General features: G+C 65.8%; 4 protein-coding genes across 7 annotated transcripts; 2 read left to right on the top strand and 2 right to left on the bottom strand.

Moving 5' to 3' along the window:
- Window positions 1–679: 679 nt before the first annotated feature.
- On the bottom strand, window positions 680–7,633 carry TPRN (taperin). Its single transcript, XM_068979973.1, has 4 exons — window positions 5,807–7,633; window positions 1,326–1,554; window positions 1,129–1,235; window positions 680–1,026 (listed from the first exon to the last, which is right to left on the bottom strand). The coding sequence occupies exons 1-4, from the start codon at window positions 7,631–7,633 to the stop codon at window positions 964–966; spliced, it is 2,226 nt and encodes a 741-aa protein (XP_068836074.1). The 3' UTR covers window positions 680–963.
- A 2,348-nt stretch (window positions 7,634–9,981) lies between these two features.
- TMEM203 (transmembrane protein 203) lies at window positions 9,982–11,184 on the bottom strand. The gene has a single exon (XM_068981537.1). The coding sequence runs from the start codon at window positions 11,182–11,184 to the stop codon at window positions 10,774–10,776; it is 411 nt and encodes a 136-aa protein (XP_068837638.1). The 3' UTR covers window positions 9,982–10,773.
- Window positions 11,185–11,487: 303 nt separating this feature from the next.
- Window positions 11,488–19,863, top strand: NDOR1 (NADPH dependent diflavin oxidoreductase 1). Of its 4 annotated transcripts, none has more exons than XM_068963983.1 (14): window positions 11,488–11,689; window positions 12,026–12,103; window positions 15,481–15,578; window positions 16,575–16,673; window positions 16,760–16,861; window positions 16,939–17,148; window positions 17,404–17,525; window positions 17,627–17,847; window positions 18,052–18,159; window positions 18,283–18,376; window positions 18,454–18,600; window positions 18,739–18,857; window positions 18,939–19,033; window positions 19,118–19,863. In XM_068963983.1, exons 1-14 carry the CDS (start codon window positions 11,555–11,557, stop codon window positions 19,260–19,262), a joined length of 1,773 nt encoding a protein of 590 aa, XP_068820084.1. In that variant the 5' UTR covers window positions 11,488–11,554; the 3' UTR covers window positions 19,263–19,863. The 4 variants fall into 4 exon arrangements, with proteins under 4 accessions (XP_068820084.1, XP_068820076.1, XP_068820066.1 ...); XM_068963975.1 differs by having other exon boundaries at window positions 18,262–18,376; XM_068963965.1 differs by having other exon boundaries at window positions 18,262–18,376; window positions 18,915–19,033.
- LOC138092231 (ring finger protein-like) lies at window positions 19,810–20,952 on the top strand (the record flags this gene model as incomplete). Its single annotated transcript, XM_068988052.1, has 1 exon — window positions 19,810–20,952. A coding segment is annotated over one exon (1,143 nt), but the record flags the coding sequence as incomplete, so codon positions are not given.
- Between the last annotated feature and the right edge of the window lie 488 nt (window positions 20,953–21,440).

Raw genomic sequence — 21,440 nt, 5'->3', positions numbered from 1 at the left:
GGCTCCACACAGGCAGCCAGTCCAGCCGGGAGCCGCTCCCGTTCTTGTCACCTCTTGGCAGTTTTCCCTGCTAGCGGGACCCCAAGCGAGTGGTCAGCTTGCCATGGCCTTTCTGCAGGCCCTAGTAGGTCCGGGAACTTTCCAGTCTAATCAAGCAGCGAGGCTCCCTGCCCTGCCCTTCTGTCCACCCCCAGCCCTTGGCCCTTCAGGAAAGCCTTCAGACCCGACAGCTACAGTGCCCCCGCTCCCAGGCCTGTAGGATTCCAGCCCCTAGAAAGCTTGCCTGGCGTCCCGCCTCCCACCACAGCTCTCGCTGACCCGCTTCTGGGGGGCAGGGGGAGCCCTAGAGACCGGGGGTACGCACAGGGCAGACCCTCGCCCAGCCAAAGCGTGGCTGGGAGCGGAAGCAGGGCAATGAGGGCCACGGGTGGGGAGGAGCCTGGGCCACGCTACGCGGTGTGGGGCGTTATTCAGGGCCACCTCCCTGGGCACACGCCCACGATGGTCCTCCACCCGACCCCAGGTGGGTGGCCTCCACCACGCTGCCTCGATGTAGCCTCACGGACCGCACCTCGACACGCCCTCTCCCCAGCCCAGGACCGCGCAGGAAGGTAGAGGCAGCTCATCCGGTGTCGTTTATTGAGTCCGTCATCAGAGGCAGGGAGGCGTGCCGATCATCAGAAACAGTGGCTGATGTGGGGGTGCGGGTGGGGAGATCCAAGTCCCACCGGCCTCCACCCGGACACAGCTGACAGCAGGAGCAGCCCTCCCCACAGGCAGTGCCTGCAAACCAGGGTCGGGAGTCCCGGGCGCCCCAGGGTCGGGCCCTGAGCACCAGCCTGCTTGTGAGGCCCCAGGCAGGGCAAGCAGGACATGGGTGGGCAGAGCCTGGCAGGCCGGAGGGCGCGCAACCCCCGGACACCGGGGGCTCAGCCTTGGCCGTGCTGGTCGGGGGGTGGGAGGTCAGAAGTAGAGGGCTGGCTCGCTTCGGAAGTCCGAGAGGTCGTTCTGACTGGCGGGGGTGAGCTGAGAGAGGGGTGTGGAGGCAGTCAAGGGCACGTCCAGGCGTTAGAGCCCCCATCTTGCCCACCTTCCCCGGGCGCCCATCCACCACCTGTCCCTGCTCACCATGACCTCCTTGGACGGGGCCTGCTCCGCACTCGGAGCCCGCTCCAGCACCTGCTCCGGCCACTTGCTGAAAGCCACGGAGTGCTTTGGCGTGTAGCTGGACAAGCCTGCAGGCCGAATGGGTGGACGTATGGCTGCAGTCCCACGGCCTGGGCCGCCCCACCCCATCCTGCCTGCCCGCCCTGACAGGCACTCACCGGAGCTGCCGTCTGGCAGCCGTGGGCTCTCAGGCCCCACGCTGCTCACGAACGTGGCCCGGGGCAGGAACAGCGTGAGGGGCTTCTCCGCTGCACCATCAGGGCCGTAAGCCTCCGCGTCCTCCGCTGCGTCCTCCTCCTCCTCCTCTGCATCCGCCTCCTGCAGGGAGCTTTCAGGGGGGTACTCAAACGTGGTCTGCAGGCTCTTGTCGTTGAAGGAGATCTTCATCTGGGGGCAGGCGGCGCGTCAGCGAAGGCCCTGCTGCGGGCCTTGGGGGTCCTCTAGCTGGACGGAGCTGGGTGCAGGGGGCCCCCAGGGTGCAGTGGGGACGTCAGACCAGAGCAGGAGCCCAGCACTCCATCGGCCTCACGGTGGGGGCTGCCCCTCATCAGAGAAGACCCTCCACCTGGACCCTCAGGCTGCGGTGTCTGCCTGTAGCCTGGGCCCCGCCCCTCCCTTCCTGTCCCCTCCCACCCCAGGGTCCCCTCACTCCTAGTGACCATTGGTCCCAAGGCCCAGACCCCAGCCAGCACCAGGAGCCCTAAGGCAGGGGGTCTCCAGACCCCTCCAAGGCGGTCCCCAGGGTCGCAGGTCTGCCTCCCGAGGGAGCCAGAGCACCAGCCACATCTCTCAGCCTGACACTCGCCAGCAGGAACAGGTCCAGCTGAGGCCACACCCGGGAGCCCACCTCTGTGCTTCCAGCAAGCCCCTCCTGTCGTCTGGGGCCTTCCTCCAGGCCTGCGTTCACAGCCCAGCTTGCCAGGCACCGGGATGATCCTACCCGCCCTGCTCAGCACAGACCACCACGGCTGGGCCAGGGCCTGGCACGCCCACAACCAGGCCCCCAAGGGCCCACATGAGCTCAGGCAGCCGCTCTGTGCCAGGCCCAGGAAGGGGCACCGGGTACTGTCACCGTTCTGCAGAGCGAGGCGGCCGGAAGCTGTGCCGGGCGGGGCCAGTGGCCCTCTTCTCTCACTCGGCCTGCCCACACGGTCTTCACCTGCCCTGTCCGCTCGACAGGCCCCAGGAGTCTATGCTGGGGAAAGTCCTCTGCTTTCCGCCCACAGGCTTCGGAGCCCAGACTGTGCTGCGGGTGGGGAGGGCCCGTGGGGTCCGGACCCTCCCTCTCCGGGGCCCAGGGCCAGGCCCCCACCGCCTGCTCATGGGCTCAGCCGGCCAGGCGGGGTGGTAATGAATACGGGAGCCGCCTGCCCGCGGCAGATGTGAGCAGCCCTACAGGAGCTCGAAATATTAAACTCCAGGGCACAGGACACCACAGCCAGCTCAAGTTCCTCCTCCTCCCCTGGAAGGAGCCAAAGAGGCAGCCAGGCCCCCGGGCGAAGAGCCTTGGGCCTGGGGACAGCGGAGAGCGGGGGAGGGTCTCAGAAGAGCTGGGCTCGCGGTCCTGGGCAGCAGAGGGCCCAGCCTTGGGGGACATGCGCAGGGCTGCCCAGGAGCAGCCGGCACTGCCCTGCTGAGCCAGGGTCCTGCCACCTCCCATGGGCACACACAGCTGTGGGCAGCCTTGCCCGCCTCTGCCCGGCCCGCAGGCACAGACGAGCGGTCAGGGAGATGGGCATACCATCACCAGGGCCAGGCAAAACTGGCATCGAGGTGCTCGTCCCGAGACAGAGGGGATGGAGTCAACTGGCCACCCCCCATCCACCGCCCCGGGAACTGGCCCTCTGAGACCTGCGGCCAAAGACCCCAGGAGGAGCCCAAGGCAGGAAGGGGCTTCCGGCACAGGGGTCACCCAGCCCAGGCCCGCAGGGAGCATGCCCCTGGATACACAGCGCTGTCCCGAGGACCCCAGGCCCTCTGTGCCCATCCCCCGCCACTGGGGACAGGGATGGGCTCGCTGCCAGGGCCCGGCGGATTAGCACGCTCTCATTAGTCCGCGTGACCAGCTGCAAGCAGGACACCAAGGGGGCTGGGCGCAAACAGGCCCTGAGCCTGGCACGGCCTGGCCAGGCAGCGGCCGGGTGGGAGGGGTAGGCCCACAGGCCTGCCTCAGCCAGCTGGGGCACGCAGCAGGTCACGTCCCACCTCCCTTCAGTCCCCAGGCTCCACGTGAGCTCAGGTCTGTGGGTCACAGGACGCCCTGTGACTTGTGCGCTGGCGGGACCTGTCTCCAGACCCGAGGAGAACAGAAGGAGCAGGGGCTGCAGCCAGAGGCACCTGCACAAGCCTGGTCAGCTGACCGGCGGGGACTTTGCCCCGGGTTGCCAGCGGGTGGGTCCTGGCTCCGCCCACTTCACCCTCACCGCAGCCCGTCCGGCATGCCCAGCTGGTTACTGGAGAGTGTCCACCCTGCACTCTGGGCTGGGAGCTGGGCTCCAGCAGTCCCAGCCGGGGGTGAGCACCCACCCCACTCCGTACCCCTGCGCCCACCGTCTCCCACTCAGCCCAAGCTCCAGGGGGCCACAGGACCACCCCACAAGAACCCAAGAGGAGTTCCCACGACGGCTCAGGTGGGATGCCCTGAGTCAAGGGCAGCCCCACCCCCACCTACCCCCCTCCCCGCCATCAGTGGGGAAGCTGAGAGGAGGGACCGGGCCTGCTCCAGCGGTCCCGGGCTCTAGAAAGACCCGAGGACCAGAGGGGTGGGTGGTCGGGGGCTTGGGCATGGAGGCTCAAGCCCTGTGGGCATCGTGCTGGGCTGGGTGGGTGATGGGCAGGTGAGGAGGGCAGAGGGGAGGGGAGGAGCCGCCAGACGGGCACCTCCCAGGGGAGAGGCCCACAGTGCGAACCCGGAGAGCCTAGGGCTGGGGCAGGGCGAGAGGGGCGTGGCCGCCCCCTCCCCTAGCAGCCAGGGAGAGGAAGGGTATCTGTGCTTCTGCCCAGAAATAACTAATTGGAGGTCGTGTGTGCCCCCTGGGCATGGCTCCGGGGTGTGCAGCTGGCTGGGGGCCCATGCCCACGTGAGGAGCTGCGCCTCCCTGTCCCTCGGAAGAGGCGGCGGTCTAGCCCCCACCCCGCCCAGGAGGCCCCCGATGTCCTGCTGGCCTCCAGACCCCCACATCCCTGGACCATGGGGTGGGAGGGGACCGGGAGGGTGATGAAGCCCCAGGCTGGCTGGAATGGGCACAGGGGCTGTGGGACCACAGGGGGCGTCCATGGCCGGAGTGGCCTGGGTCACTGTGAAGGGCTGGGCGGCCCCACGCCTCTGTCCCACCCAACGGGCGTTCCGCTCTTCCTGGAAAGGGCAGCTGGTGCTCGCCCAGGCATAAACCACTCCCAGCAGCTTGTGCTGCTATGGCAGGGCCCTAGCCAGGCTGCTCACCATCCATCTGGACCCCCTACCCCTGAGGCTGGCACCAGGACAGAGACCAGGCTGGTCCAAGGGCCAGGCCAGGCCGGGGCCTTCTTCCTCTCGTAACTTCCTCACGTCCTTCTCACCCCCACTCAGCCACTGGCGACCCCCACAGCCCTCCCCCAGCTTTGGGCTGCAGCCCTTCAGGCCCAGGAGGCAGCAGAAGGCTCCCAGCTTGACGGGCGTGGGGCCATGGGGCTGGGACGGGGGCTCAGCAGAGAGCTCCGCGGCCTCCAGTGCCCTCAGGCCCACCCTCCGCATGGCAGGGTGGGAGCTACCGCCTCCACCGCCCGAGGCCAGCAGGGGAAAGGAGCCTCCAGCAGCAGTTGGGGCCAAGGGTCAGGACGCAGGAGCTGACGAGGGAGGGAACAGGCACGGGCGTGGGGCCGTGACCGTGGCTGCCGCACGCGAACAGAGGGTGAGGCGAGGTCAGGCGGCCAGGACGGGGCAGGGGTGGGGGGCGCCGGAAGCGCGGCGGGGGATAGGCGCGGCCTGACGGGGCAGATGGAGCGGCAGGAGAGGGTGGCACAGGGAGTGAGGCAGTGCCAAGGCCACCCCTGAGGCAGGAAGGCCAAAGGAAGCAAACGGGCGAGGCGCCACGTCTAACTGGACAACGCCAGCAGCACGGCGGGCGAGGGGGCTCCATGACGCCAGCATGCCACCGCCCCCCACGGCCCCAACCACGGAGGCGAAGGGCAGAGGCAGCCTCAGGACGAGCAGAGAAGGAGAGTGCATCAGCCCACAGCACCTGCTGATCACAGTCGTGTGGAGCTGGCCTTGGAATCCGCCCCGGGTTAACACACTGCTGCCCAGACGACCAGGAAGAATCTGAGGAACGTCTTCTTGTGCCCAGAGGGTGTCAGGCCTCCCCAGTGAGGGCAGCCTTTTCCTCACTCCCCAGCAGCTCAGCCCAGGCTCAGACCAGCCTGTCAACCCTCACTCAAAGCCAAGTCCTGCTAAGCGTGAAGCCGGTATGCTCTCTGGGGAGCTGAGCAGGAGTCCCACCCCATCCACATCAAAGGGCTTCCTGCCCCTTCCCACTTCCACCCTGGCCCCGGCTACCTGCACAGGCCAGGACCCGAAGAACATGCCACGTGCTACACCCACAGATCTGTGACCTGCCACCTCTCCCCCTCCCTGCTGGGGACCCTGCTCCCCGCCACTCACCTTCTTTCTTGAGGAGCCAGCCTTGGTGAGACAGGACTTCTGCAGGGCCAGATAGCCACCGATCACCTCGATCTCGTGCACGGTGGGGTAGCGCTTCTTCGGCGAGGTCCCGACGGCAGCAGGGGGCTCTGAAACTCTGCCTGGCTCCTCTTCCTCAGCCTCTCTTGGCCTGGCCACGCCATTGGCCTGCACGGCCCCCGGCTTCCTCTTAGGCACCACTGTGAAGGTGTTGCCACCCCGACGCTGGAGCTCTGACAAGTGCCCGGGCCTGGTCGGATGTGGGTGGTACTGGGGAGGCACGCCAGCCCCGGAGCAGGGCAGTTTGGCTTCTTGGGGAACCTCGTCCTCCAAGTCCACCTCATCAATGAAAGTGATGGGCAGCCCTGGCCGCCCAGGCTCCCTGCCACTGTTGGCCAAGCCAGGAGTCTGGAAGCCCTGGGCAGGCTCAGCTTCAGTGGCGGCCCGTGGAGACGGCGGTGGTGAGGGCGGCCTCTGCCACCTGATGGCAGGGTCCACAAGGGCAGTGGCGGGGGCGGGGCTGCCCCCCTCCTCGATCCTGGAGGGGCTCCTCCCCGCTGCAGACACATCATCCACTCCAGGCACCTGCTGGGCTTCAGGCTCCGGGTGCTGGGAGGCCCAGCCAACTTCTTCCTCTGGAGGCACCATGGACCGCCTTCCTTCCCCAGGAGGAGCCCCAGAGGTCTTGCGCTTGGGGATGACTACGAAAGAGTTTCGAGAGTTCACTCGAAGGCTGGCCAGAGCCCGGGCCTGGAGATCCCCAGCAGGGATCCTGCCCATGTCTGGCTTGGGGGCTGGCCGGATCTCGAAGGAGTCGTTGGCGCTGGCGGCCGCGGAGACCCGCTGGCGCTGGCTGGGAGTGGCACTGGAAGGGCTGAGCGTGGGCAGGGCCGGAGCCGCGGCTGGAGTGGCACTGGGGGTCCCCTGGCTGGGGGACTGGTGGGCGGGGGCCTCCCCCGACTCCACCTTTGGCTTCCACTCGCCTGGCCCAGGCGCTGAGCCCTCAAAGCCCTTGGCAGCCCCGGCCCGGGACTCTGGGGCCGCGGGCCCGTTGGGGAGTGGGCGAGTGCCCGCGCTATGGCGCAGGCCCCGCGGGTGGACAGTGAAGGAGTTGCTGCTGGTCTTGTGCAAGAAGTCGCTGCGCCGGGGCCTGGGGCCAAGGCCTGAGCCGCAGCGCTCCGGATCGGACTGGAAGCAGGCGGCGCGCTCGCCCACGCGCGGAACGGCCGGGCCCGGAGAGGGCGGCGGCGTGGGGCGGACGCGCTCCGGGCTCCCGCGGCGGCGCGGTGCGGCCGGCGGGTCGAACTTCTGGAGCAGGCGGCTGACGCGGCCGGGCGGCAGCGATGCCTCGTACACAAGCACCTCCGCGGCTCGGATGCGGGCGGTCCCGCCAGGACCGAGGCCCGGGCTGGGCGCGGGCGCGGGCGGAAAGCCGGGCGCCGACTCGATGATGAGGATGTTGTCGGCTCGGATGGTGCGCACTCCGGGCACGCAGCAGTACCGCTCCAGCAGCTGCTCCGCGGGCCGCGCTCCGGGCCCCGCCACGCCCGCGCCCCCGCCGCGCCGCGCCCCGTGCCGCCGCTCCGACTCGAGCCGCATGAACGGGTTTTCGCGCAGCGGGCCCAGGCTCTCGGCCAGCACCAGCGGCTCGGTCTCCGGCCCCGCGGTCTCCGTCGCGCCCGCCCCAGCGACCAGCGCCGCGCCCCCGCCCAAGGCCGCAAGCTTAGCCCGCTTTCGCTCGAGGATCTCTCGCTTCCAGGCAGGCATCGCGGCGCGGGGCGCTGGGCCCGGCCGCCCCAAGCCGGCCATGCTGCAGAGTGGCCGCCGGAGCCAGCGCGCGCCGGGGACTGCGGCCGCCGCCCGCCGCCGGCCTTCGCGCAGCGGCCCCACCCCCGGGCCGCCGCCCATTGGGGGAGAGGCCCGTTCAGGCCCGCCCCAGCCCCGCGGCCCCACCTATGGCAGGGAGGGTGGCCGACCACGCTGATTGGAGAGCGTTCTCCCCGCCCCCGCCCGCCCGCCGACCTCAGTGGACAGCGCCCAGCACCGGAGCGGGTCCCTATTGGGGAGGCCCCCTGGGACACGCCCGTGACGCCTCACGCCCCTCAAGGGAGGCCCACACTTCCGCCTTTGCTCCCTAGGCCGGCCGCGCTCGGAAGGCGGGGCCCGGAGGGGGCGGGTTCTGCCCCTCAGGCAGTCGGGACCCCCCGGCCCCGCGGCGCGGGTGACCTTGGCTGCGCTTGGTCTGTCCGCCTGTTATCCCGCGGAAAGCGCGGTGGAAGAAGGGCCAACCCAGGACTGGAAGGCTGTCTCGCTCCCGTGAGCGGTGCGCCGGTTGTACGCCAGCCTCCCTCTTCCTGGCCCAGGTGCCTGTGGGTCCAAGGACTGCCCACCTGCGGTCCTCGGTCTCCTGCGGGACTTAGTGGAGACAGCAACGGCTGGAGCCCCACCCAGTGCTGAGTAACCGGTTTCTCAGGAATCTCTGATTTTTGCTGGCCCCTAGAATCCACTATTGTTGCCCAGACAAGTAGTGGAAACTATCCACCCTTGGTCATCCAGAGCCCACCAAACACGGATGGGAGTGTGGAAGCCCATAACGCACACAAGCAGGCCCACAGCAGTCCAAGGCACATAGGGCAATAATAGCCGGGGCACATTCCGTTCACCTGATGAACCGCCCAGTCCCAACACTGACTTTGAGGGCACACCTTCTCCGTGTACTTGCCATGAGGAAGTTCACTGCCCCGGGAGGGCTGCACAAAGTTCACTACATTCTTTCAGGCCTGCTGGAGCCAAGGAGAGAAGGACAAATTGGGGGCATGGGCAAGGACAAGTGTCACCTGCCTTTCCAGCACCTGCCTACAGTCAGCAGATGTTCACAAATGACACTCCTGCCTCCCACTACACTCACTTTTCAGAGACAAGGCTCCAAGAGCACCTGGGCCTCTGCAAAGACCGGGGCAGGTTTCAGCCCCAGGGCCCTTCTCCACTTGTGTCCCGTGGCAGTCTGCAGCTATCACTACAATAACTGTACTTGTAACAGCCCAGTCTGTCCAGCTGGAGAAAAGAAACTGGATTTCAGCCTTCCAGAGCCCAGGTGTTCCTTCAGGACTCTCCTCAAATCACCTTCCCAAAAGGAAGCTGAACATTCTTGCACTCATCCCTTGTAGGCCGACAGGATCACCTGATCCCAAACTACCAGAATCCAACAGGGCAGTGACAGAACACACAGACTAAAGGCAACATTAAAAGGAAACCCACCCCCAAGGGTCAGCTTGCATCTGGTTTTGACACAGGTTATGCCGATGCTGGGTAGGAGATGTTTCTGTAGCTGTGGCACAAACTAGACCAGCCTCCAACTCAAGCATCTCAGTGGCTCAGGCCGTGCAGCAGCCATCCTAGGAAAAGGGTCCTGAAGCTGTTTCACTAGAACAAGAGTCCAGAAAACATGTTCTGTAAAGGGCGAGACAGGGAATAATTTAGTCCAGTGGTTCTTACTAGGAACAGCTTTGTCCCCCAGGAGATGTGGCAATGTCTGGAGACACTGGGCTGTCACAAGTGAGGGGTGCTCCTGGCATCTGGTAAGGGGGGGTCAGGGGTGCCACTGAACACTCTATGATGCCCAGGACAGCCTCTCCCTGCACGCACACAAACAAAAGTGATCTGACCCAAAGGCCAACCGTGCCCAGATCACAAGCCCCGTACACCGCAGGCCACACTCACTCTCTGCCATGGTGTCTTCACAACCCTTTGAAAATGTAAGTTATTTTTAGCTGAGGGGCAGTACAAACACAGGCCCCGTGTCATAGCCTGCTGACTCCTGCTCTGCAGTTCAGTGAGGCCTACAAGGCCTCTGATGGCACACGCCTGTTAGCCCTCAAAGTGGGCCCACCCCCAGGGTGTCTTCACTCTGGCTCCCAGGCAGGGAGCAGGGATGCTCCGAGGGAACTACGCTGCCATCCAACCAGAAGGCTCGAGCCAACTTCCAGCCCTCTCTCACCACCTCAGCTCTGGGACCACACACACCACACAGCAGGGAGTGGCTCAGCATTGACCCTCAAAAGGTCAGGCAACCACCGTGTGTTTCAGCAAAACACTCTCTTACTTTATTTTCATCTCAGCAAATGTTTTCATTTGGCACCTAACTGGCATCAAACCAAAGCCCTCAGGGTGACAAGCGTGGGCTGAGACCAACTGCAAACTTCCCATGTGTAGGTCTCAATGCCCATTCGCATCAGAACACCTGTTCCTCTCTGGTCCCTCAGAGTGGCCTAAACGTCTCAGGTGCACTAACACTGCCGGCCACAAGGTGGTGGAAAAGCTGGGATAGGAAGCCAAGCAGTGCCTTGAAAGCAAGTTCTTTTCTCAGGCGACAGATCTCCGGATAGGGTCCGGGTCACGCTTATTTAACATCCTCCTGTCTGCCTGGGTTGGAATGAAGAAAAAGCTATCCTCCGCAGTGCCACTGGGGAGAAGACACAAGCCGGTTTACACTTTTTAGAGCTCAAGCATCTAAGAAAGTCTTGTCTGGGGAGATGGGGACAGCAAGCGCTCAGGTCAGCACTGCTCGCCAGGGCATATCCCGAGTCCAGCTCTGCAGCCTTTGCACACGGCGTACTTTGCCAGGATCCATGAAAATACTCAACAGCCCATGAGGATATTTTACTTATATGCTGTTTCTGTCAGGAGTTCAGGATTGTCTGGCCTTCTCAGGATCCTTCTCGGGATCTCAGTTCAAGATTAGCTATTCAAAGCATGAAGTAAGAGAAAATACACTTTAAGAATCAAGGCTTCTCTTTTTAGCCCAGCTGAGGGAACAATTTCAGACACGACTGATCGAAAACCAGGCACGCAGCAGGGCACAAGCTGGCCCTCAGACTCAAGATTTCTCTGGTGCGGCAGACACGGGGACTCCGTGTGGGCCCCAGCACTCCAGCCTATCTTCTGCGAGGCTAGTTGACCCGGCAGGCGCGGATCATGAGCAGCTGCAGGAGAATGAAGGCCGGAGACGTGATCAGGCCGAACCAAAGCTCTCGCGTTTGCTCCACCAACTTCTGGCACAACAGCATCTCGAAGACGAACTTGAGGCTGAGAACTGTGAGGACCCAGAAAAGGCGGAGCACGGCCAGCCGCTTCTCTCCATCCTGGAAGAGTCGCACGGAGACGATGGTGGTGAAGTAGGTGCTGAGCCCGTCAGCAGCGAAGAAGGGCACAAAGACGTTCCACCAGGAGAGGCCAGGAGCCAGGCCGTCCACACGCAGGGCTAGCAGCACAGAGAACACCAACAGGGCCAGCAGGTGCACGAAGATCTCGAAGGTGGCGAAGCCCAGCCACTGCACCAGCTCCCGGAGCGAGAAGAGCATCGCGCCGGTTGGGCGCGGGCCGGGGCCCGGCCGAGCGTCCCAGCTGCCGAGCTACGCGGCCGCGCCCTCCTAGCCTCGCTGGCGCCTGCCGCTGCCGCCGCCGCGGCCAACGAGAGGCAGCAAGCGGCCCCACCTGCCCCGGCCCTCGGCCCCGTCGCGCGGCCGACCCCCCCGGCCCCGACCCGGGACCCCTCACAGACCACCCGCCGACGCCCGCCACGCTCGGACGCCATGCCCCGCCGGGCGCGGCCCTAGGGCGTCACTTCCGGCCGACGCCAGAAGCCGGAAGTTGGAGCCGGTCGCGGGGGCCCGGGCTGGCGGCGAGTGCTGCGGGTCCCGTCAGGGTTGCGGGGTTCCCCGGGGTCAGCCCATGCCGAGCGCACGACTCCTGGTGCTCTTCGGCAGCCAAACGGGCACAGCCCAGGATGTGTCGGAGAGGCTGGGCCGCGAGGCCAGGCGCCGGCAGCTCAGCTGCCGGGTGGAAGCCCTGGACTCCTACCCCGTGGTGAGGGCTCCTCGGACCTCGGCGGGGGTACCCGGCGGGCTTGGGGCGCCGGCCCCCGAAGCGCTCGACCCCAGGGGGCTGCGTTTCGTCTGAGAGCGGGCCCTTCCATTACGGCGGATTTAGGGGCCGGGAACGCTTGGGAGCAGCGGCCAGTTTAACGCATGGAGACAGGGGAGCGGTAGCCGAGGAGCCTGAAAGAGAAGGCAGGCAGGCCGGCCGCTCGCTAGCGCTGAGTCCCTTTGCCCCATTCCTCTGAGAGAAGGAGGGGAGCCAGGCTGCTGGGAGGATGCCTGGCCATTACAGCCCGAGGCCTTACGTGTGTGTCTTTTTGTTGAGGTGAATCTGATTAATGAGCCCGTGGTGATATTTGTGTGTGCAACTGCAGGCCAAGGAGACCCCCCGGACAACATGAAGGTAAGGCTGACCTGCGGTGCGCTCAGGAGCTCAGCTCCCTGCCCTTGGCCCGCACCCTGGTTTCGTTGCCTGGAAAGACTTGAGAAGCGCACTGGATAATTGTTCTCCTGTGGATTTGGGAGGAGATCTCTGGGTGGAGCGGGGAGCGCTGGGTGTCCTTCCTAATAAACTCTGGACCACTTTAACTTTTCATATTTTTTCCAGGGCTGTATATAAATCTGGTATGGGTCTTGTGTGTATTTCAAAGCTCAGCTTCAGGGAACATTCTTCCATTCTTTGACCATCTTTTGAGCACACATTGTATTCCAAGCATAATCTCATGCTGTGAATCCAGCTATGAACCCAGTAGTCACATTTCTACCCTCGTGAAACTCAAAACAGCAAAAGCAAATGTTTAATGGGCAGTTACAATGTCAAAAAAAATGCACACTGCAAGAGAAAGTGCTTGATGTTAATGGGAGCATTAATAAGGGCTGCCCCCTCAATCTGGAGGTTCAGAGAGAGCCTTCTAGAAGAAAAGAGGCTAGGCTAAGTCTTGAAGGATAAGTGGGGGCTAGCCAGGCACCAGGCAAGAGGGAGCAGCCTCTGCAGAGAAGAAAAAGAGCCCAGCCATGGAAGAGTGGAAAGCGGTTCAGGATGGTTGAACCAAGGAATGAATCAGGCTTGGAGGGAAAAAGAGCGGGCAGCCAGGTTGGATCCCAAAGAGGTCAACAGCCACGGGGAGGCAGAAGGATTTGAAACGAAGGGCCGTGGAACCCATGGGGTGATGCAGTCACGTGTGTATTCCAGCAAAACCAGCCCTTGTCTGCAGCGGGAGCAGGCTGCAGGAGAGCCGGAACGGGGATGGTGGTGGTGGTGGGAGGTGGGCACAGTGCAGCCAAGAGCCTGAGGCTTGGGGCAGGGTGGTGGCAGAGCAGAGAGGGGCAGACGCCCTCCAGAGGTGCTAAGAAGGTAGAGTTGATTGAACATGCAATTGTGGAATCGATTTCAAAGATGAGAAAGGAGGCAGAGTTAAGACAGGGATTTGAGCCTAGCTACTAGGATGGATGATGGTTCCACGCACAGAAGCAAGAGAATCGGGAGGGTGAGGTGCCCGGATGTTGTCCAGGTGGAGATGTGCAGTCGGCCTGGAGCTCCAATGAGGATCCTTAGTGGAGGCACGTTTTGCAGTGGCCAAAATATGGAGGCGAGAGGAAGGAGGTGCCTCCCTCCCCCAGGACGGGCTGCCCTTAAACACAAAGCCAGTGAGGAGCAGGAAAGAGGCCCCGCCAGCGAGAAGGGGGAGTGGACCATCTCCAGGGCCGAGGGCAGAAGGGTGACTGTCTCCAGAGGGTGGTCTCTGGTGCTCAAAGCTGCAAGGAGTTGAAGTGAGGTCAGCAAAGGGACGGATGGCAGCCTCGGGCACGGAAGCGTTTAAGGATGTCTGCACGTGAGACAACTCAAAAACGCTTATGCTGTGAGGGGTTAAGGGATTAAACAGAATAGCTGTGAGAGAGAAACCCAGGCCTGTATAAATGCTGGTAGGTGCAAAAAGCAGAAGATTGAGAATAGGCTTGGACTGGGCACACCATCACAGGAGGCGGCACAGGAGAGGAGGCAGGTCTGGGGAGATCAGGGCAGGAGGCGTGTGGTGGGTGCCAGAGACCAGGGTGTGGAAGGGGTTGGGGATAGAGACCCCCGTGGGGCCAGCTGGGCAGAGGTCCTGACTTTGCCGCAGAAATAATAGCTTGAGCGTGGAGACGGTCACACCGGGATGAGGGTGGTTACCGGAGGGCCAGATGCCAGGATGGACACCACGGAGGCAGTCAGGATGGGGGCCTCCTGACCCAGCACGGCACAGGAGCAGGGGACCCGAGCCTCCTGCTCGCCATCGGACACTGGCCGGGCAGGCCCCTCTCTTGGCCAAGAAACCCACTGGTGACAGGCTTGAGCTTGAGCTTTTCTGTCATCTGAAGCACAGATAGACCACAAAAAACGACCACGTGCTCGAAGAAAGACCGCTGCGAAGGACGGGGACCAGGAGAAGCACACGCGGAACCAGAGGAACAGGCAGGGCAGAGCTCCCATCTGTGAGGGGCGGGCGAGCCGGCGCCCTGGGGCCAGAAAGCAAGCCTGGGCAGAGCAGGAGCTGAGGAGACCACCTTAAAATGATCCCAGATCAGAAGATAACGCTGAGAAATTCTCCCAGAAACCATAGCAAAGTTAGGGAACAAGAAAGATGACATCAGGAGCCCGAGATTTTCCCAGCAGCCCCACAGCAGGAAGACCGGTGAGAGAATCACCGCGGAAAGTGTCAACAGGGCTGAAGGCTGGATCTCGGGCCAACAAGCCCACCATGTGCCCAGGAAGGGCCGGCAGGACATGAACCGGGCCCCCACTGACACCTGACTCGTGTGGGTTTCAGCTGTTGAGCATGCAGAGTGCCCAGGCATCTGGGATCAGAGCAGGCCACAGAGGGACACTGGCTTCCCAGCAGCAACCACCCAGCTGGACCATCTCAGAGCAAACTTTCAGGGGCCTGGAGAAGACGGCTTCAACCTGAAGTGAGCCCCACTCTCTGCCAGCGGTGCAAGGGGAAGCCTGGCATTTTCACACCGAAGCTGTGAGAATCGCATCTTCCCTGGACCCTTTCTCAGGAAGTACCTGAGGCTTACCATAGCCTTCAGGAGACAAGGTCTAAGCAGGAGATCTCAGAAGCGCCTCTGGGCCTGCGGGAAGGCCAGGCCAAGACCTGGAATGGGAGGCGCTCCCGCACAAGCTGCCCAGTGGTGACCCTGTGGTCAGGGAAGGAGAGGGACTCGGGCTCCGACCTGGGGGCCACCTGGGATGAGTGGCCGCATGGTGGCGAGGGTGCCCCAGGGGAGGGGAACAGTGTGGGACCTGGGCTGGCTCCACAGGGGCAGGGAACGGACATGGAGCAGCCTGATGGCCGGTAGCTCCAGGCCCAGGAGGGAAGATTCCAATGAGTGGGGAAACCAGACCAGAGAGGGGCCTCAGGGTCTGCCGTCCTGGCCCAGAGCCTCTTTGTGGCTGTGAGGCCCGAGGCGGGGCTGAGAGCTGCCAGGGCTGTGCTGCCCGCATGCTGAGGGGGTGGGGAGGGCGGGCTGGGAGCTGCCCTGCTGGTGGCAGCCCCGCCTGGCGCCCCCGGCCCTCTGCAGGGAGCACTGGAGCCTGGCTCCAGCACTGTTGCCAGGGCGGCTTTCTTCCACTTCACCGTTTTCTGCCTTTGCCCAACTCATTCACTGCTACGGTAGAACGAGAAGCGGTCTTGTAACAAAAGCGTTGCTTAGGAGAGCAGAGCCCTGGGGAGGCCTGGGCCCTGGGGAGGCCTGGCCCGGTGGCCGGGAGAGGCCCTGAGCACCCCTCTCCCACTGCAGAGTTTCTGGAGGTTCATCTTCCGGAGGAGCCTGCCGTCAACCGCCCTCCGTCAGATGGACTTTGCTGTGCTGGGTCTTGGGGACTCGTCTTACGCCAAGTGAGTGAGGGAGGGTGGGCCTGTCCCCTGCGTCCACACAGTGGCCTGGCGGAGGGGTGCGTGACCTAGCCCCCAGGGCACCCCCTTGAGGCCGTGGCCCTGGCCACGCTTCCTGGCCCCACAGACACTCCTTGGTGACACCTTCTCCGTGGCCAGAAGCCCTGGGCGTGAAGGATAGGCTGGTTCATGCAGGAAGTGAGCAGGACAGCCGGGGCGGGGAGGGGGCTGGCTGGGGCCACACCTGAGACACGGTCCAGGCAGGAACTGGTGTCCAGAGCCAGACCCCAGGGCCTGAGCCAGCGTCGTCTGTCAACATGTGACGTAGGGCAACAAGGGAGCCTGGCTCACCCCGCCTTCATAAGCAGCCTTCGGGGAGGGGTTTGAGCTTACGACGAGCGCGGAGAGCAGTGAGGGGAGAGCAGGCAGGGTGCAAAGAGCCCGGCCCTGGGAGCCGTCCGTGGCCACCGCTGCCTGCCTCCGCTTTGCTTTCTCTCTCCGTTCTCACGACATGCCTGTGTCCTGAGCGGAGTGCTGTCGCTTTGCACTATTTCCCAGGGAAGTTCTGAGGGCATTGTGTTGAGGGGCACACACGCCGTGGGGCTCCTGCGGCGTTACAACTCCTAACTCTCCAGCTTGGAGCTGAGGGAGGGGTCGCTGGGTACAGACGCCTCCAGAGCCAAATGCAGCCCGGGGCCCGGAGCTGTCCGGGTGCAAAGGACGGAAAGTGGGTGGCCTGTGACCCTCGCCTGGGAAGGGTCTGAGTGGCCTGTGACCCTCGCCTGGGAAGGGTCTGGGGGCTTTGTTTACTGCAAAACGTAGACGTCTGTTCCCACTGCCGGGCACACCCACGGGGCGGGTGAGAGACCCTTCTGTCCTTCAGGGAGCCAGCAAAGGAGCCTGCGGGGCCTTGGGAGCCCCCTCCCTGTGCAGCCCACTGGGCGTGTGCCTCCCGCCTGTGCGGGGCCGGGGCCAGCACCAGCTCTGTCTTCTCTGTAGGTTCAACTTCGTGGCCAAGAAGCTGCACCGCCGGCTGCTGCAGCTCGGAGGCAGCGCCCTCCTGCCCGTGTGCCTGGGTGATGACCAGCACGAGCTGGGGTGAGTGGGTTGCGGGGTGGGGGTACCCTCCTGCGGGCCCAGCTGGGAGCAGGGTCGCCAGAGGGGTGTGTACCTGCTCTCTGCAGGCCCGACGCCGCCATCGACCCCTGGCTGCAGGATCTGTGGGAGAAGGTGCTGGGGCCGCACCCTGTGCCTCTGAACCTCGACCTGACCCCTCCTGGAGTCCCGTAAGTGTGGCCTTGGGGTGGCACCCACCCGCACAGCAGACCTGGCCAGCGGTCTGAGAGTGTCTGCCCTTTCACAGTTGGCCCTCCAAGTTCACCCTGCAGTTCCTCAAGGACACCCCCACCTCGGGCCCTGAGGAGCTGTGTGTGGCCGGAACAGACCCTCAGGGGCCCCCTTCAGAGCTCCAGCCGTTCCTGGCGCCCATGGTCAGCAATCAGAGGGTCACGGGGCCCTCGCACTTTCAGGACGTGCGGCTGATTGAGTTCGACATCTCGGGCTCTGGGATGAGGTGCGGGTCGGCGCCGGGGGCCCGTGGAGGGGCTGCACGGGAGCCCCAGTCCAGGGTTGAGCTGCTCTTCTCCTGAAGTGGGTGCACGTCAGGGCCGAGAGCAGGGACGACAGCTGGGGAGGCAGAACCCCTCTGTCCAGGGGCCCCTAGCCTCCCTGGCCGCTTGCCTCCTTCCTCTGCAGCTTCCTGGAGCCCCCAGTGTCCTCACCCCGCAGGTGGGCCCCTCCCCAGGTCCTGGCTGTCCCTCCCCCACAGCTTTGCAGCCGGCGACGTGGTGCTGATCCAGCCCGAGAACACGGCCAGCCACGTCCAGCAGTTCTGCCAGGCGCTGGGCCTGGACCCCGAGCAGCACTTCACCCTGCAGCCCCGGGAGCCGGGTGAGCCCCCGAGGCCGCGGCACTCGCACTCTGCGCTCCCCCACGCCCCCCGGTGCCCCGTCCCCCTGTGCCCGCCCCCCACAGCGTCCCGTCCCCTGCAGGCGTCACCTGCCCCGCGCGGCTGCCCCAGCCCTGCTCCATGCGGCGTCTCGTGTCCCAGTACCTGGACATTGCCAGTGTCCCCCGCCGCTCCTTCTTTGAACTCCTGGCCTGTCTCTCCCCCCACGAGCTGGAGCGGGAGAAGCTGCAGGAGTTCAGCTCTGCACGGGGCCAGGAGGAGCTTTGCGAGTACTGCACCCGGCCCCGCAGGACGGCCCTGGAGGTGGGCAGGGGCCAGGGAGGGCCTGGCCCCACGGGAGGGGCCTGGAGGTGGGCAGGGGCCAGGGGAGGGCAGGGGCCGGGGAGGGCCTGGCCCCACGGGACGGGCCTGGAGGTGGGCAGGGGCTGGCGAGCGGGCCTGGGCGCCTTGCTGCAGTGCGTGTGGCCCTGCCAGCCGCGGCTGCCCTGCCGCTGCCCCCCCCCCCAGGTGCTATGCGACTTCCCCCACACGGCTGCTGCCATCCCTCCAGACTACCTGCTGGACCTGCTGCCCCTGATCCGGCCCCGGGCCTTCTCCATCGCCTCCTCTCTGCGGGTGAGAGAGGAGGGCCAGTCTCAGCGGCGGGGGTCGGGGGGGGGGGGCAGGGAGCCAGGCAGGGGGCCCACGGGGCAGGCTGCCTACTGTCCCGTCCCCCAGGCCCACCCCTCGCGGCTGCAGATCCTGGTGGCCGTGGTGCAGTACCGGACCCGCCTCCGGGAGCCCCGCCGTGGCCTCTGCTCCAGCTGGCTGGCGTCCCTGGACCCTGTGCAAAGTGACCCTGGCTCTTTGGGGTGGGGGGTTGGGCCCTGGGCCTGGGAGCTTCTTCAAGCTGCCTCCTTCACGCCATAGGACCTGTCCGGGTGCCCCTGTGGGTGCGGTCTGGGGGCCTGACGTTCCCAAAGACTCCAGACGTACCTGTGATCATGGTGGGGCCCGGCACCGGCGTAGCCCCCTTCCGAGCAGCCATCCAGGAGCGAGTGGCCCAGGGCGAGACTGGTGAGCAGAGTCTGGGGTGGGGAGGCAGCCAGCTGAGCTCTGCGGGTGCAGGCCCAGGCTCAGGCCCCTGCTCCCCCCACCCAACCCCTCGGGTGCAGGCGCAGGCTCAGGCCCCTGCTCCCCGCCCCCTCCCCCCAGGAAATGTGCTGTTCTTCGGCTGCCGCCTGCGGGACCAGGACTTCTACTGGGAGGCCGAGTGGGAACAGCTGCAGGCGAGGGGCTGCCTGACTCTGGTCACGGCCTTCTCCCGGGAGCAGGTGTGTGTGCAGGGGCGGGGAGGGGCACGGGCCGGGGCGCCCAGGGTGCAGGCTCAGAGCGCCCCCGCCCCCGCCCCGCAGGAGCAGAAAGTGTACGTGCAGCACCGGCTCCGGGCATTCGGGCCGCTGGTGTGGGAGCTGCTGGACGGCCGGGGCGCCCGCTTCTACCTGGCAGGGTGAGCCTGGGCCGAGGGTGGTTGGAGGGACGGGCCCCGTGGGGACGCCGGCTGTGCTGAGCGCTGTCCTGCCTGCCCTTCCAGCAACGCCAAGTACATGCCGGCCGATGTGTGCGACACCTTGCTGTCCATCTTCCGGGAGGAGGGCGGGCTCTCTGGCCCTGATGCGACCGCCTACCTCGCCCAGCTGCAGCGGACACTGCGTTTCCAGACTGAGACGTGGGCCTGAAGGGCCATCCTGCTGTTGGCTGCAGCCACCCTGCCCGACGCTCTCTGGGGGCTGTTGTTGGCTCTCGTCCTGTTTCCCAGCTGGGAGGGTGGTCAACTCGCCTGCACAGACCCCAGCAGAGGGAGGAGGCCCTGGGCAGCACACACCTGCCCGCTCAGTTCCAGGAAAGCCTCAGCAATAAACACCGGGCTCTTGGTGGCCGCTTCCTACCTGCTCTTCCTTGTGTGGGAGTGGGCCTCGGGCGGTGGGTGGTCCAGAGCGGGTCTGGATGGAACAGCCCGCTCCACTGGGCACGGGCACCGTGGCTCAGCCCACACTCCGGTGCGTGAGTCTGATGATGCGGGTGCCGGCCATTTGCCCACCTTGTGTAGACTCTGCCCTTGCCCTGAGGGAGGGCCAAACAGGAAAGGCACCCGGCCAGGCTGGTGTTGGCCATTCCTTACCAGCTCAGGGTACAGCTGCCCAGGGCCCTCAGGAGACAGGGAGGGGGCGTGGCCTGGGTTGGAGGGAAGGGGTGTGGCTCAGGCTGGTGGGGAGGGAGGTCTGACTGGCGTCCCCACCCCTGGGAGGGGAATTCCTGTTGGAGGAGTTGGACTGGCCTGCCCACAAGGCCCCCGCCTGGAATCCAGCTGGCCGTCCCTGGCTGACACAGGGACTGCCTTGCCCACGGCTGGGCTTGGGCAGATCCTGTCGGAGACGGCACGCTGGGCCCAGGAGCCGGCAGGGGCACGGGGACCCAAGTGAAGTTTCCTCGAGTGGGGCCCGGAGCCAGAAGGAGGCGGCGGTTGCTGCAAGGTCAGTGCCAGAGCCTGCCCCGGCTGTGGAGGGCCACGCTGACCTTCAAGGCCCCAGCCACCCCTCTGCCACCCTGGGGTCCCCACCCACCCATCCCGGGCCCTGCCCTGGAGGCACCGCCCCTGAACTGTGCCCTGGGGTCCCTGCTGGTGGCCCTGCTGGCCGCAGCTCTGGGTTCGCCAGTCGGCCTCTGGGCCCCGAGCACGTGGACCCACTGCACCAAGTGCTGGTAGAGGATGGGCCGGGCAGCGGAGCCCTTGGGGAGCCCGAGGGTGCCAGGACGCCGGACAGTGAGCCCCTGCTGGGGGCCGCGGCCCCGCCCTGGGCCAGCCGCACGGAGGACGAGGAGGTGCAGCAGGAGGCGGAGGAGTGCCCCATCTGCACGGAGCCCTACGGGCTGGGGCAGCAGCGCCGGGCCCTGCTGAACTGCGGCCATGGCCTCTGCACCGGCTGTCTGCACCGGCTGCTGGGTGCCGCCCCCGGCGACCTGGGCCACGCACGCTGCCCGCTGTGTCGCCAGAAAACCCCCGTGCTCGAGTGGGAGATCTGCCGGCTGCAGGAGGAGCTGCTGCGGGCGGACAGGGCCCCGCGCCCCGCGCCCCCCACCCCGCCCCTGCCCGCCCGCCACGGCCGCGGGCCCTGGGCCTCCCTGGAGCACCGCTACCAGCTGCGCTTCCTGCCGGAGGCCATGGGCGGCCGAGGCTGCCTGCCCTTCCTGCCCTGCCCGCCCTGCCTGGGTGCCTGGCTCTGGGCCCTGCGGGGACACGGGCCCTGCGCCCGCCGCCTGGCACTGCTGAGCCTGCTGGCACTCGAGCTGCTCGGCCTGCTGCTCGTCTTCGCCCCGCTCATGCTGCTGGGGCTGCTCTTCGTGCTGCTGGGCGGCTCCCGCCGCTGACGGCCACGCGCCTGCGGCCGGCACGGCCTGGGCCCGGGCCTGGGCCAGCCGCGGCTGCCGACCGACAGGAGGCCTCGGTGCCAAGGCCCGCTGACCAGGACTGAAGAACCCAGGGCTGACCAGGGCGCTAGCCTTCATCCCGGGGCCTGGACAGGGCCGGCCCTGGAACCTGCATTCATCCTGACCCAGCCCGAGACACCTACTGCCCAGACACGAGCCGCCTGTGCCCAGCACAGCACTGGAGGAGGGCCGTGGCCAGGGCTCTGAGAGCCCCTCGCTGGACAGGCCCCACCCCGCTGCTGGGCCTCCCACCCGGCCGTTCTGCAGGAGGGGGCGCCATGGACCCGAGTGTTCCCTGAAGGTCAGGCAGCCTGGGGGCCCCCTGCCGCACAGGCCCAGCCCACAAAGGGCCACCTCAGGAGCCCGGCGGCCCCTAGCAGGCTGGGTGTCAGCACACACCCCTCCACTTCAAGGGCCCAGGGCCCCAC

The sequence above is a fragment of the Capricornis sumatraensis genome, chromosome 1 (genome assembly GCF_032405125.1).
Source record: "Capricornis sumatraensis isolate serow.1 chromosome 1, serow.2, whole genome shotgun sequence".
Lineage (NCBI taxonomy): Eukaryota > Metazoa > Chordata > Mammalia > Artiodactyla > Bovidae > Capricornis > Capricornis sumatraensis.
Note: the sequence above shows the minus strand (reverse complement) of the source record. Positions and strands in the feature narration are given on the sequence as shown.

Bases quoted from the DNA above. Each gene is read 5' to 3' on its own strand.
- TPRN (XM_068979973.1), bottom strand. From the start codon at position 7,633: ATGGCCGGCTTGGGGCGGCCGGGCCCAGCGCCCCGCGCCGCGATGCCT. The intron at 1,236-1,325 runs GTGAGTGCCTGT...TTCGGCCTGCAG, and splicing joins GCTGCCAGACGGCAGCTCCG to GCTTGTCCAGCTACACGCCA. The intron at 1,027-1,128 runs GTGAGCAGGGAC...CCCCTCTCTCAG, and splicing joins CCCCGTCCAAGGAGGTCATG to CTCACCCCCGCCAGTCAGAA.
- TMEM203 (XM_068981537.1), bottom strand. From the start codon at position 11,184: ATGCTCTTCTCGCTCCGGGAGCTGGTGCAGTGGCTGGGCTTCGCCACC.
- NDOR1 (XM_068963965.1), top strand. From the start codon at position 11,555: ATGCCGAGCGCACGACTCCTGGTGCTCTTCGGCAGCCAAACGGGCACA. The intron at 17,149-17,403 runs GTGCGGGTCGGC...CCTCCCCCACAG, and splicing joins ATCTCGGGCTCTGGGATGAG to CTTTGCAGCCGGCGACGTGG. The intron at 17,526-17,626 runs GTGAGCCCCCGA...CGTCCCCTGCAG, and splicing joins CCTGCAGCCCCGGGAGCCGG to GCGTCACCTGCCCCGCGCGG.